Source organism: Sparus aurata, chromosome 21 (genome assembly GCF_900880675.1).
Source record: "Sparus aurata chromosome 21, fSpaAur1.1, whole genome shotgun sequence".
In the NCBI taxonomy this organism is placed as follows: Eukaryota; Metazoa; Chordata; class Actinopteri; order Spariformes; family Sparidae; genus Sparus; species Sparus aurata.
The window spans coordinates 17,854,489-17,869,819 of record NC_044207.1 but is presented as its reverse complement, the minus strand read 5'-3'; the positions used below and the strand labels follow the sequence as shown (position 1 = coordinate 17,869,819).

Genomic DNA, 15,331 nt, shown 5'->3' with positions numbered 1-15,331 from the left:
CTGACAATGACCAACGGCCGGCTGTCTGGTATGGGTTGTTGCGACCTGAAGATACCAGGATCCACATCGCATGTGTGACTAAGTGTCTACACTGATTTGCTTTTAAGTCATGTTGCAAAGTCAAGTCACATTAATTACATGATGCAAGTTGCTTATGTTACGTGACTGAACATTATTTTAACACAAAACAGGATGTCTCCCAAAACCTTTGTACTTAAGTCATATCAAACTGTTACCAGCATTTACCAGCATAAATAACAGTCCAGTGAAATGTTTATCAGCAAGCTTTATTTTGAAAGTCTAACCAGACATTGCAAGTCGTATCTGTGCCTGACTTGACCGCGGAGCGCTACTCACTCCTCGTTGAGACTGAGAGTGGCTACTTGTACTGCTCACCATATCGCTGGTGCCTTCGTCTTCAAAATCGTCTTCTCCGCCATCCGTCATCTCCCCCGCCTCCACCTCGGCTGTCCCCTCCACGTCTTCTCCACCTGAGTGTTCTGCTTGGTCACCATGGAGACGCTCACACATCTCCTCCTGTTTCCTCTGCATCTCTGACAAAAGAGACACTCACAGTTAACATCGGCATAATAGGTTATTGAATTGATCTCTTATTTTGATCGTATTGCTTTGCCCTGTGTGTCTCTCTCTTTTCAATACCTCATGAGCACTCTTGCGTCTCTCCCCCCTGACAAATCTTACCGGCGTCGGAGCGATGTTGCCTCTCAATCTTCTCCAGCCTTCCCAGCAGGGAGTCGATCTTGGTCTTGATCTGTGACAGCTCCTTTTTGATTGTTTGGAGCTGGTCTGTCTTCACTGTGAGCAAAAATGATTAAAGTTAAAAAGCATAAATTAATGTGATGTATGACAAGAAGACTGACACAGTTACAACAGCCACTGCACTTAAAAGGAATAGTGATGGAAGCCAAAGTTTAGGATGTTTCACTGTACTGTATCATGGGGGGATCACTGATCAATATCTGAGAGTCTTTTTTTTGTAGTTTTGTACACAGTTACCATCAGTATTGTAACGCTGTACTCACAAAATTAAAGGAACATTTTTTCATTTAATACACTTGCTGATGCTAATGGCAGATTTTGTGACCTAAAGACCAGAGCCACACTAGCTGCTTCCCCCTGTTCCCTTCTTTGTGCTAAGCTAAGCTAAGCTAAGCTAACCAGCTTCTGTCTGTAGCTTTATTTTGAACACACATACTTGAGATGATATTAATATTATCATATAGCTCTCTGAATACACATCTTTCTCAAAAATTACTATATTGATTATTTTTAAGGCCACTTTGGGGAAGAACAAGATGTGCAAAATGTGTTATCAAGTGGTTTCTTATTAACGCATCCAGCATATATGGAGTAACAGCAGTATTCAATTTGAGTTGTGTTGTGTCCACCTGAGAGTCCAATAATTAAGTTCAATAATTTAACCCAAGTCATTTGCGTCTAAAAGCTTCACTAAGTTTACCAGTTAGTCACCAACTCTGTCGGCCTTTTGCTGCTGAACAGGTAGTGTACAGCTGTTTCAATGCTTTTCTTGCTGAAAACGTCCGCTTGAAACAATGCTATGGTATTAGAACAGTGCGAGTGAGTCAAGACAATAACGATGTTCATAAAGCAACACCTCTTACATTGCACTTAGTCAGTAAACTGTTGTCCATACAAAAATACTGACTAGTGCAGCTGTTATTGCTAAAATCTTGGAACATTAAAAAGGAGTCAGACAGGTGAAGAAATGCAAGAAATAACATTAGACTGGTTCAATAATTAACATCTAGGTTAGTCGAAATTGATTTGGAAGGTAAAACAAAGATATAAAATAAATCATTGATCAAATCTTCTGTGCAACAAGGAATTATAACCATGTTATCTAGAGGTAAATCTGCGACTGAGTTACTGAGTTGAATAATCTGACTTAAATGTTAGCTTGTTTGCAAATTTAGTAGAAACAATTCACTGAATGGATCAGCAGAAAATTAACCAGCAACAAAAAGTCATATAAAAGTCATAGCAGGAGAAATGCCAGTCATCCGTGATTGAACAGTACATGTCTGGGGGGCTTCAATGGTGTTGGACAAAATGAGACATATAAAGTCATCACTTTGGGTAATTTTCAATGTTTTCTGGCAGAGAAACAACTAATCGGTTAATTGAGAAAATAATCGGCAGATACATAATCATGTCCTTTAACGACTCATGTATTTTGCATTTAGTATAGCAGCAATGTTTCCAGTGATCTCAGCATTTACATTGGTGAGTTCAATGTTACTGTAACTAATAACTTCAAAATTAAGACCCAAAATGTAATAAACTGGAATTTTCCTTTAGATAGAGCAGGAAACTTGACTTTCAGGAATGAAACAGGAGAAAGAGAACATACGTTTAGGAGCTGTGATGGAAGAGCCGATATTGAGTGCTCGGGAGGAGGAGGAGGAGGAGGAGGAGGAGGAAGAACAGGCCCTGACTGGAAAGGAAGATTTGGCTCTGCGTGTGGAGGGGACAACTAGCCGCGAACGCTTGATGGGAATCACAGCCCGGGTCGGGGGCACGACACGACCGTGGTACTCAAAGAGTCTGAAGACACAGGGAGAATAAAATTGCACCAGTCTAACAACAACAACAGACATGTTACAAAAAGGAAAACACATTTTTAAAAAGAAGGGAGAGGTATTTCTGGTTTTATTATGAGCACTGAACAGCAAAGTGTCAACAAATTGGTGTTTTTCTTCCCCAGGAGTCACTCCTGCAGCCCCACGATGTTATTATCCGAGCAACAAGAAGTGCTTACAAAGCACCTAATAGACATGCTGCAAAAGATGTTTGAACGATAGTGGTACATATTGAACAATGCCACAGCCATTCAATCAAATCCGATCCCCCGTTGCTTACGACACACCAAATAGGCAAAACAGCAATAATGACTCAAAGCTGAAGGATTCAACTCTCAGGGATATTGCAAAGTAGAGGAAGTAAACAAACCAATGAAAATGTCAGAAGGAAGATACATTCTCTGCCTTGCCAGCGCAAATGACCAGCCGGGGGACTATCTGACATTCAGTACTCGTCTATGCAGATAAAAGCATCATTAGTAAGCCCAACGGAGAGGAATAAAAACCTCCCCAATATGACATTCATTATGCCTATGATAATGTAGTTACTTTGCCTCAGATGGAAATGGGGCTATTTTTCTCAAAACTCATCTTTTTCTAAGTAGCTGACAAGGAAATGGGGAGAAAGGGGGGTTGTACGCTGAGGGCAAAATACCAGGAGAAAAGGGACTTAAATAGCGATATGGAAAATTTAAGTTGGCAAAGTAGAGCTAGACACTGCTGTCTTTTAACCAGGGTGTTTTCTTCTTTTACATACCTGCTGTAGAAATCATCTCTGTAGTAGTCGTAGTCAAACTCGTAGCCACTGTTAAAAAAAAAAAAAAAAAAAGCCACTGTTAGGGAGGAAGAGGAAAATCCAGACAGAACACACTAACAGGAAAATAACGAACATGACCAGCAGGTCTGAGCGAAATTATCTGTTCTGTGCCTTCTCAAAGATAATTTGCCACTTGAGGATCTACGCTTATTCGCTTTTTTTTCCGTATATAAAGCTGCATCCAGCAGCTGGTGAGTTAAGCTTAGCTAGAAATAGAGAGAACCAGCACCACTAAGCTCAATGATATGTTTCATATTGTTTTGTACTACACAAAAAACAAAGAAAATTTGATATTTAATTGTGGATTTATGTGCTAATAATTTGCGCTCGAGTGTCAAACTTATATTTATCACTTTTCATTAATAATTTGATATTTTTGCCCCTGCCCTTTAGAATCTGTGCACACTACCCTGCGTTTGTTGGCCTCTGGGTGGTGACTGAAGCGGTGCGATCCCCGTGAATGAAAGAAAAACAGACGTGGCAGATTTTACATCCCCTTTACTTTAACATTTTACAAACGAAACAGTAATTCTTCTTTCCAGAGCATCTGGAACTTGTTTAAATATTCTTTCTCCCCTCCATTTCTCTGTCTGTCTCTCACCGAGGAGGAAGAGGTGCGACAGTACAGCAGACTTCACAGCGTACAGTGCCAGAAACAGGTTGTGGTAACTAAAAGGGGATAAAGTGTGAAAAATTGTCACAAATCAGGAGAAATACGGGAGATTTGTGAGCCCAGAAGGGAACCGGGAGAGGCCAATAAAAACAGGAGTCTCCTGAGAAAACCAGAAGAGTACAAGCTGGTGTGAGCTGCATTTCCAGGATCAGGCTTTGTATTTAGCAAAACAATGTGAGAGCTGTATTGATTATCTCCTCTGATTCCCAGCCAGGAAACACATTTTTTAAAATGTAGACATTTTTTGGTATAGGGTGAAGGCCAACAGCTGGTTAGCTTGGTTCATAAAACCACAATGTATCATTTTTACACCTTTAAACGTACAAGATATACTGTAACAAGACAATTAGTGAGCTCAAGAGGTGCTGGTTGGTGGATTTTTATTTCAGAGCCAGACGAGCTGCTTCCTGCTGCCGTTTTCGTGCTAAGCTAACCATCTCCAGGCTCAAGCATAGCAATCAGTGGACCTGAGAGTGATACCTATCCTCTCATCTTACGCTCAGAAGGAAAGCGAAAAAGAAGATTCACAAAAACGTGAAACTGTTCTGTATTGTATCTGTATTTATTTTTTTCCTGTGCACTGCTTTTTCCTTTGCTTCAAACGAGACTCTAAAATGTCAAGAATGAGAAAATGTGTTATTGCAACAGCCAGAAATGGGGCGCTGATAGCACAGGTAGGGAACCGACTGTTCCTTCAGAAGCACCCCGGCCGCCAGTGAGGATCATGAGCACATATTTCACAGACTGCAGAATGAAAGTGTAGCAGGAAAAGTAGGTCAGCAAAGCAATATCCGACTGATACAGCAAAATAAGATATATGGTACATGTCTCACACAGACCTATAGAGGGAGGAGAGAGGCCTCTTGGAGCCCATCTTAGGCCTGTATGGTTTGGGCTCTCCTGCCATGTTGATATCTGGAGAAGAAAATGAAAATGATGTGATACAGTAGCAGCTTATAATGCACAGAAAATAATTTGGATCATACGACAAGCTGCAGCTCAAGAGCCCCGGTGTAAAATATGCTTCTCAAAGCTTCTTGTGCTCTGCTGCTATCTTCCTTTATGATTCAAAATTGGATATCTTTTGGTTTTGAACTCTTGGTCAGAGCATCTAACTCTCCATTTCAAGCGAAAACATGAAACTGTCAATGGAAGTGACACTCGGTTACTTTCAGTATCCAAACTTCAGGTGATGAGTGACGCCCGTAATTATAGGATTTTCTTTTGAGGAGACGAAGAGTGAAAGGTGAGATTAGAGGAAGAGTGTCGCTGACAAACGCCGATTCCCCTAAATCACTTCTCAGGCACATCTGACAGACTCCATTCTGCCTGTCTCCTAAATTTGACCTCTTGGGGTAACCTTGCAGATATTTTTTTTCATCTCAGAGAAGTGGATTTGGATGTGGGAATACTTTCCAACATTTCTTTACACGGGGCGGAATCTTTTGAAGTGATGCCCTGCAGATTTAAGGAGGTGCTTTATAACAATGCGAGGGAGGCATCATTTATTTCTGACTTCTAAGCGACTGTAATGTAGCACACAAAAGCACAATGTACATCTGAGGTTCTCTACATCAGCAACACCCTTAAATGTAAAAGTTATGTAGCACAAAAACGCGACGCGGTCAATGAATCATATCAAACCATGGCACCAAACAAACTTATAAAAACAGGGTTGGCTGCTGTGATTTGTTTGTTTTGAAACGTTTGGCTTTTAATGGGTTAGAAATGATTTATGGCAGGCATTCACTGTGATAGCATAGCCCTTTGTACTCCTATAAATGTCATGAATACCATGGCGCTCATTGAGGTGCACAGAAGACACAAAGTCAGTTTATGACACCCGAAAAAAACATTAGTAAGCATGTTCAATAAGAGTCCGTAAGGTCTGTTCTGCTATGGCCTTACTAAGTACTGGACCCTTTTTTATGCAAGACAATCATGAACTAGAATGAAGTTCAGCGTAATGACTAAAAATTAACGTTTATGAGAAAGTTTTAAGTCGAGGATACTGCATGATGTATACGGGACTGGTTTGTCTCTCTAAAGGGGACAACAGTCCTGCTGGTTGAGCCAGCGCACCAACGCTGTCAGCAGCTGGAGCAGCAGCGGTGGACACATGATACACATGTTTATTAAATCCAAGGTGATTTATAATTCACCAGGATATCATTAGATTTAATGTCCGTTGTGAATACACGCCTATAAATTTGCTACAAAATCATGGATAGATATAAAATCATTCATCATGTAATCAAGTTGTGGTACACATTAAGCATTTTCTTGTTGGAGCTTCTCAAATGGAATTAATTCCTTTGTTTAATGTTGGGTTTAAGTTGGTCTGGGGACTGGGTGAAAAAATACCTCGATATCGACACTGCAACAGTACCGTAGAGACAACTATCCATTTTTTTTTGGGGGGGGGGGGAGAAATAATCATCAGTAATGTGAAGAATTAGAACAGGAAGAACAGTTCAGTTTAGTGTAATGCAGCCTTTAAAAGCAGGAAGACAACACTGATGCAATATCTGAACGACAGTCCAAAAATCTAAGACGATACATAGTCTTACATCCCAACAGCAATATCATATCAACATGATGCCAAGCCCTGCTCTGGCTCTAACAAAGCGTGATTTTAGATTCTGGTTAATTACTGAATTGATAAATCATTCGATAAGAAGTTGCGTCTACAGTTGAATTCTAACTGGTTACAAAGTATCTGTTAGTTTGAGCTCTAAAGCTGGCAGAGGTTTGTGCTGTCTAAGCACCTGCAGTACGGTGTTCTGTGTGAGGAAACTAACCGGGTGAATTAAACTAGAGAGCATCGATTCATTTAGTGATTCGGCTGAAGCCCTCAAAGAGATAAAGACAAGCAGAGAGAACCTTTTAGAGGATTTCGGGGCCTTGAGATACTGAGACATTGATCGACTACAAATCAATGTTTGGACAGCGTTTTTAACATTTTGTTCACTTAGTACAAACTCAAGAAAAAAAAATTGTAATCCCCTTGAAATGCACGAGCGGAGTGCTGTGACTCATCCCTACACACCACATGGCTCTCCTCGTGATTGACAGCCTCTCGTACCTGCCAAGAATCACTGCACACTAAACCAGGCCGGTATCACTGCATTTAGTCTGTCGTCGCTGCTGCGGCGGCTCTGCTCAATCAGCCTCAAGTGCTGCTCAAGGTCATACACAAAAAACACAAACAAATATCAAACATCCCCTTCCAACACACACACACGCACACACAAACCATCACATGCACACACACAGGAGAGATGGATGAGTCACCCCTGACATCTTCAACAAGTTACGCAGATAAAACAGCTTTGCATCAACTGCCTTGGGGATCACGCAGGGGCAAATGTCACGACAGGAGCTAAAGTCAAGTCATCTCGCCGAAAGCGCTGCAGTCGTCTTTTTTCCCTCCCGCTGGTGGAGATGATAATGCCATCCCAGGCTGCGATGTTAACGCACAGATCTTATGAATTAAAGAATGCAAGATATCTCGGACCACAGTACACAGGATTTCTTTTTTCCAAGATTTTTCCTCCAGCACGTCTTTTCACACACACTCCAGCACCTGTGTCTGGATCTTCCAGCACGTTGTCTGCAGATTAACCACAGCGCTATGTTTGTAGTCCCTTCCTCTCCTCCTTTCTCCTCCTCTTTTCCCCCCTCGATCTCCCTAATGGACTAATGGATTGGGGATGTATCGGCAGCTCTCAGGTGCACAGGGACAGCTGTATCATTATCATTAGGCTCCAGGAGGACGTGAGGAATGGTTCGCAATGTAAAGTGTGCTCTCTTCTCTGGTCCCCTGCTGGGGTCATTAAAGAGAGAGCGAAGCACTAAAAAGCACTCTGAAGCGAACACCGCCAACCTCCAAGCAACCCCCAACCCTCCACACCCCCCACAGACACACACTGAGCCTCTGATTAATTACAGTCATTATACTAATCATATACAAAAAAATGGAGCAGTTGTGTGCGTGTATGTGTGTGCGTGGCTGACTTGTTTGTATGTGGAGCAATAAAAAGGTTGAGGCTGGAGATGGAAGAGATGGGTCTGTGTTGCTAAGCAATAGCCAGGTATGGCTTGATTGATACTATAAACTGTATGCAGCTTCACATTGACAGGGTATATAAAAAGTTGCTTTATGCTGAAGCCATTATGGACAACACAGAAGGAAAATCACAGGCGACAAACAAAGTCAGACACAGATACTCTTAAACTCTCTTTGTAAAATGAACACAACACCTCACTAAGAATCTTTACTGGCACAGATCTTCAAAGTGGGTCTACATTTAAAACCATAAACCATAAAACATAACTGCTTAACGCAAATGTAAGATCACCAGATCTAGGATCTACTCACTAATAGATACCAGCCACCTAAATAGCTACACCTGATTTTTTTCCTTGCATAATTTCCAGAGAATTAATGCAATTTTAAAGAAAAGTGAGAACACGTTTCTGAATCTGTCCCTTTATTCAGATTAGAACCCAAAGTTAAAGGGCTCTATTCTGGGCCAAGACCCAATCCCCCATCGAAGTTTCATGGAAATCCGTTCAGTCGTTTTTTTGTAATCCTGGTAACAAACCAACTAACCAACCAACAAACAAACAAACAGACACTGGTGGACAAAACAACAAAATGTCCTTGTTGGAGCTGATAAAAATGTAACAATCTTAGTAGTAAAGTTATGCTTATAGTGACACCTGTAGTTACTGGTGGTGCATTTTTATCCACCTTTAATGCAGGTTCTGTTCAAAATGACACGTGCAGGGGATGAAAACATGGCTGCTCTGTGTGAAATGCTGCAGAAGAAGAGCAGATCCTGTTTTTAACACCCATGGGTTGGAAATCCTTTGCGGACTGTGCCAGTAACATGTAAACTGCGATTAAGAGGGGTAATTACAGAATGCAAGTATACAATATATTTAATGAAAGCATTTATTAAGAAGGATTTCACACAATATAATGCTACTCTTAAATTTGGGGGCAGCACAATAACATTTAACAATTGCTGTTTCCCCATCACACCTGCCAGTCTGGCTCTACTCGGCTTGAAGGTGTTTTCTTAAACCAATGACGTGCTTGTCCCGATCCCCACATTGCTATCAAAGAGGCTATCTATATGTTCTGTTTTGGTCTTCACCATCAATCCCGCTCTTTTGCTGCTATTAGCAAGTTGCTAGCATAGCCACTGAGCAGGTTGCTACCCAACCCAAATATATCATGTTTACTGACGTAGAGGAGTAAAGAAACCAGCAAATATTCATATTAATGAAGCAGGTATCAGAGGCAAAATAGTTGGCAATTAATTTAATAGTTGACAGCTAATCGATTAATCGCCTCAGCTCGGGAGTCAGTCCATAATTATCTGTTGGTTTTCAATACAGGGGAACCTTTTCACATTAAACTAAAGAGATATGAGCAATTATTGATATAAGAATATAGATTAATGCAGCTTTAAGGATGATGAGGAGTCTGATCAAAGGTTAGGTGTAAGGTTTTCTTATGCAAGGAAATAAGTTACACTTCAATTGTACAGACCTTTTTCAAAACCAGGTTTACAAAACGATTCAGTTTCTAAAAAAAGATGATAGAAAGCAATAAAGGATTGGAGGAGAAATGGGTCTTGAGATGAGGTGTATCCAGATTGTACTGACTATCATGTCACAAATCAATGATGACAATATTGCTGTCATTTCAGCCACACTTCTGGGCCATAAGCAAAACTTTACATGCACTAGGAAAGCTTTTCTAAATCCAGTCTGAGACACATCTTAATCCAGTCTGGTTTGCAGGTCACACGCTGAGGTCAAACCGGTGTTTTCAGCCCCCCCCAGTCTCATCTGTCCGCAAGATGAAAGCATCAATCTCAGGCTTTACAAGATCTCATTTTAACTGAGCGTCTCCTACGGCAAGGATGACTTCAGTAACAGTTTGGATGGATAAAGAACACCATCATCACCACCACCTCAGGAGCCTCTGACACAGTTTGGATTCATTCATATTAATGAAGTTAAATTACCTGTGAGTGTGCTGCGTGTGTGTGTGAGTGTGGGTCTATTTTAGTTAGATATAGACCGCTCAACTCAGCGTGCCCTTGAGCTCTTTGTCTCTGGAGGTGTGAAAAAGTCATTACAGCCGGACCGGGTGCACACACAGACACACGCACATAAATTTGAATGAGTCCGCTGGGATGAGTTTGGTTCGAGCAGCTAAATAACTGTGCGGCCCTTGTGCTGCATCTGTTTAGCCAAGCAGAAGCCACAGAAAATTATAGTGTAGTCGCAATTTACCTCTTGACTGGGGTTTTTCTAATAGGTGACAATACATCTGAAGAGACTTTACAAAGCAACTCGACCTTTTTGACTCTGCCTTTCTTGATTCACGGCTCTCGGGAAATTAGCGGAGGAAATAGTTGGGAAGTGGCTGTTAAACTAGTGCTCTCTCTCCAACACGACTCGAGAGCTGGAAACAAGATGATGGAGAAGAGAGATGAGAAAATAAGCTTTCCTCCCCTGAACTAATGCCTAGACATCATCTTTGGCAGGCAAAGGATCACTCCTGGCACAGAACAAACTCTGTCTCTGCCGTAACACGCATCCTGAGAGCAGGCGAGCAGTATTTGATGAAGAGATCATCCAGGCACCTGTGTGAATACAAATGCGCGACTAAGAGACATCCTGCGTGACAGCTGTCGCAGATTCAATCTAGCCTGTGTTCTCGCGTCCCTGTAAATCTGACAGTGGGGACTTGAATAATCTCCGATCTCGACTCAAGGGCAGAGGGAGCTCCGGCTTTTTATTGCACCTGAGAGTGTGTTTTCTCAAGCAGCAGGGCGGGGTGAATGTGAATGATTGTATGTACGGGTAGACGCAGTCGTGTGTATGCATATGTGTGTGTGTGTTATGTGTGGACGTGATGACCTTCTGTTCACATCATCTTTAAATGTTTTCTTTTACAAGTCAGAGACGTGATGTAATTCATTTTAGTTGATAAGCTGCACAAAAAAAGGCACGGACCGAACTAATAGCGCGGATAAATGTTTAAATTCACATTTGTCTCTCTCGACTATCTCAAGTGGGACTAATTTGCTATAAATTCTGGGTAAATTATCTGTGCCAAGCCCAACGCTCAGCTCCATAGGGCCTTCAGTCCAGCTGGAAATGCTTCAGTTAGCAAAAAGATTCAACATTAGCATAAAATCGTCATGCAGTGCAGGGCGGCGCTGCTTGGTCAGGCTCATTTTCCTCGAACAAACAACTAGCGACATCCTCACCAGGCTACTGTACATCTGCAGAAACTGTGCCCTCAGTCATTTTCTTGTTCCACAACACTGTTAAACGACAAATTAGCAGCAATATTTTCTCTTTTTTTTGGTCATTTGTTGTCACTGATAGCATGGCTCTGTTCCGTCAGAGTTGGTATGGGGTAGGGCTGCTGACCTTTTAGCCTTTAAGTGACACTATGGATCAATTTGAAGCAATTTACATGTAAATCATCTTTTCTTTTCTTTCTTTTCTTGCCATTTGTGAGCAGGTCGTAACGTGACATGAAAAAAATGAGACCATCCGTGTCTGTGGATGATTTGTTTAAGCTGTTAAATAATGCTGGACTTCCTTGAGAAGGATGTGACTTCAGGTGTGTTCTTGAGTGACTCTGCTAACATCGAGCAAAACAGCAGCTAACATTATTTTATAAATGTCCGCTTACATAAACTAAGGAATGGCTTAGTTCCAATTCCACAGAGCCCCTTTAAAATAATTCTGTCTTTATTTACTGGGAGTCACTATCAGTCTATCTCTATGAAACCGGCTCCTAATATGACCAGCTAGCTTGTTGGCAGGGCTAATGTTAAGTGTTAGCTAATGTCAGATCTCTTTGGAAAGCTGTTGCTGTGTAACTGCGATCACGGCAAGCATGCTAGTTATATGCTTTTCTACATTTACCAAATTTTGGTAGCAGAATTTAGAAAGTCTCTCTTTAAAACTGTATTCAGCACAGACAAGAAAAAAATCTCTTTGCTAGCCGTTAGGCCTTAAGGCTACCTTTTGAGGCTAATGTGTAGCGTTAGCTAGTAGAACCATCTTAGGGACTATAAATTTACTGTTTGACCCTTTATTTTACTGTTGTATTATTTGTACTGTAATAATTCAACGTATTGTTTTGCTATTGTGACATAATGTTGATCACTGCAAAAATATGATAGAATTATAGTAAAAATTACAGGTAGTCGGAGCCCTTAGGGAGATTAAATATATGAGATAATCAACACTGTGTTGTGCGTCATGATTTATGTGGATATGCTTAATCTGAGTCATGTCATCTTAATAATCATGCGAGCGTACCACTCTGGGAACTCTTTGAACTGAGCTTCCTGCTCTGATCGTGTGTATGATGATGTCCTGCACTGATTTCAATGAGGACTTGAACCTGGAGGCTTCAAGGTGGAAGTTTTTGTTATGGTTGGAAGGCAACACGTGGATTAATTGCTCACCAGCCTGTCCTTCATTAATGAATTTCTTGTACTTTGCTCTTTCGCCCTCTTAAAGGAAAATGGTTACTTGGCAGTGCACAAAATTGGCAGCTGGCCCCAAAGCTCCTGAGTATCTAATACAATTATTTTCATTAGACCTGCTGAGTTATGGTCCATTAAGGAGAACATGATGTGGGGTTTGCTACTCTCTCAGGTTGACTGTGCTCCATGTATTGCACATTGGGAATACAACTACAAGCAGGTAAATATTCAGAGTACAGAAAGTAATATTTTCACACCGCAGTGGAACATCTCAGCATTTTTAAGTGTTGATTTTTGCATTAATTCATAATGAGTGTGTTGCGGTGGCCTGAGGTGCAGATACTTGAGTCTTTCATCTCTGAACTGTTGATACACTTTCTTCCTTTTCCGCTTTGGCTTTTTTTTTTCATGATGTAACTATGTGGCTCCTACGTGCAATGCTTTGAAACATTTTAACCCCTCAAGCAGGTCCATCCCTTTAACCTAACCGCAGGGCATGTGAGTCTGTGCAGGCAGCCGATAAATAAAACTGGCAGCTGCCACCTGCTCGAAACTCCTCGTACATCTGCTCTGAGTGTCGGCCGCCCCGTTGATCAGTTCACACATCGAGAATCACACATGGTGCGGAGTTACAACTGCTGTAGCTGACTGTGATTATAATTTAGTTGAGCAACAGATAACGAATATTTGATTAATCACTCAAGCCAGCGGTTTCCAACCTGTGGGTCATTGATAAGGATTGTCTTCGCTTGTGATGTGTGATTAAATCCTCCTTAAGAATAGCCACCAATTTAAGTTTTGCTGTGAAATGGGCAAACCAGATTTTAAGGCTTTTTTTAGGCTCTTTCTCATGGCCCAGGTATTTCAAAATGCACATTTTAAGGCAGGCAGAAAACAGACTGAGCATCAGTGTAGATAATAAAATGTACAATGGCTATATTAAATTTAGGTGCTTCATTTTTGTGGCCCAAAACAACCATATGCACTAGTTTGACTGTGAAAGCTGCCTGTTAGGACACTTGTTTACATTTCTATTCAAGTGGCGACCTCTAGTGGCCATGGTAGCAATTACAGCAGCAAAGACGGGAGTCAGTTGAAGAGGTATAAAGTCTGCGTAGAGAGGAGGCTGTGATGGACAGGTGTCTAGACTCCATGTGGAACGGCACATGCACCTACATTTTGTAGAGTGCGACTTAACACGTTTATTGGTGCCACCAGTTTGGTCAAATTTAGCAGATTTTTAATGTAACCCACAAAAAATGTTTGAGGTATTATTGGGTGCAGTTAAATGATTTGCTGGTGCACCTTAATTAAAGAAATTAGGCACACCAGTGCCACAACATAACGTTAGTCTGGAGCCCTGGAGCCCCAATGTTCTCCTCACACCCCTCAAGTAGTTTTATTTCCTCGATCCAACCAACTGTGACTACACAACAAAGGTTTGGTGTTAGCTGTGCTTCTCCTGCGACAAGTCAAAATATCTGCTGTGAGAGAAATGGAAAGACGGATAATAGTTCACTGCAGCGCTAACTTCATGTACTTAAACAAATATTAATACAAGGGTTTAAAATGCAAAACTGCCCAGATGAATAATGGATTTGGATCATGAAGCAGAGCATCAGTAGATTCATTAATGTTATAAATTATTCATTTACCCACAGATCTGCTCACCAAGCAAGAATATCTCCATCAGCACGCAGCCTCTTTATGTACACAGGTGCACAGCACACCTGGAGCAATCAGCAGAGAAGCACTTTGCTCAAGGGCGCTCCATGGAGTCCAACCTGAACATCACATATACTTCTTTAGACTGCAGTCACCAAGTAGATTCAAATAAATGTTATGCCCTTTAGGCAGCAATTTCCTGCCTTTGATCAAGTCACAGGGGGAAAATTAGTTTCAGTGAAAAGCACAAAACCTGGATGAAAATGGATTTGTGTTGTCTGATATGGTAAATTATTGTCATATTAGCCCGGGCATAAATAAATGATTATCCTGTGTGATTTGCATAATTTAATTACTATGCATGATGAAAAGCTAAAGCGCAGTATTTCACAGAGCACTTCAAATAAGGATTACGTTTTCTTTCCTGGAAATTTCAGATTTACATGCAAATGCTGATGCGCAGAAGAAGAAGAAGAAGAAGAAGAAGAAGAACGAGGCACAGTGCAGAGGACGGATTTCAATCAACAGAAAAACACTGCAAAGTAGCCTGCACACACATGGATCTCAAAAAGAAGTTCCTCAAAGATTATCACTCAAACAGGAGATATTTGTAGAGCAAATTCAATGTCAAGAAAGTGAAACTCTTGACAAGGAAAAAAAAAATTTAATCAACTTAACATAAAACAGGAAGCGATATAAACTCCAGTTATCATCACTGACTGATGCCTCGTACTCACATCTCTGGTTGCGGCGCCTGCCTTTGTACATAGTCATGACGATGAGCGGTACAACACGCTGCTGTGATAACTCTGCTGTGGCCGAGCTGACTCTGCTTCCTCTTCTCTCTGCCCAAAAATAGACAGAGTGCCAGTGCACCTCCAGCTCCAGACACACAGCCGCTTCAGACCATACCATTTGTCAGACTATTCCAGGGGGAGCTCTCGCCTCAAAGACTCCACTCCGCTCCAGATGCAGGAAAACACAAGCTGTACTAAAAATCCTCTTTTTGCCTTCATGT

General features: G+C 41.4%; 1 protein-coding gene across 3 annotated transcripts in view; it reads right to left on the bottom strand.

Moving 5' to 3' along the window:
* Nucleotides 1-15,331, bottom strand: part of LOC115572928 (RNA-binding Raly-like protein) — a 47,301-nt gene that overhangs the window by 3,520 nt on the left and 28,450 nt on the right. For all 3 annotated transcript variants that reach the window (XM_030403436.1, XM_030403435.1, XM_030403437.1), the window contains 5 exons: nucleotides 4,951-5,026; nucleotides 3,379-3,426; nucleotides 2,393-2,586; nucleotides 703-816; nucleotides 397-554 (listed from right to left, as the gene is read on the bottom strand). In XM_030403436.1, the coding sequence (XP_030259296.1) occupies nucleotides 397-554; nucleotides 703-816; nucleotides 2,393-2,586; nucleotides 3,379-3,426; nucleotides 4,951-5,026 (590 nt within the window). The remainder of the gene's footprint in view (nucleotides 1-396; nucleotides 555-702; nucleotides 817-2,392; nucleotides 2,587-3,378; nucleotides 3,427-4,950; nucleotides 5,027-15,331) is intronic.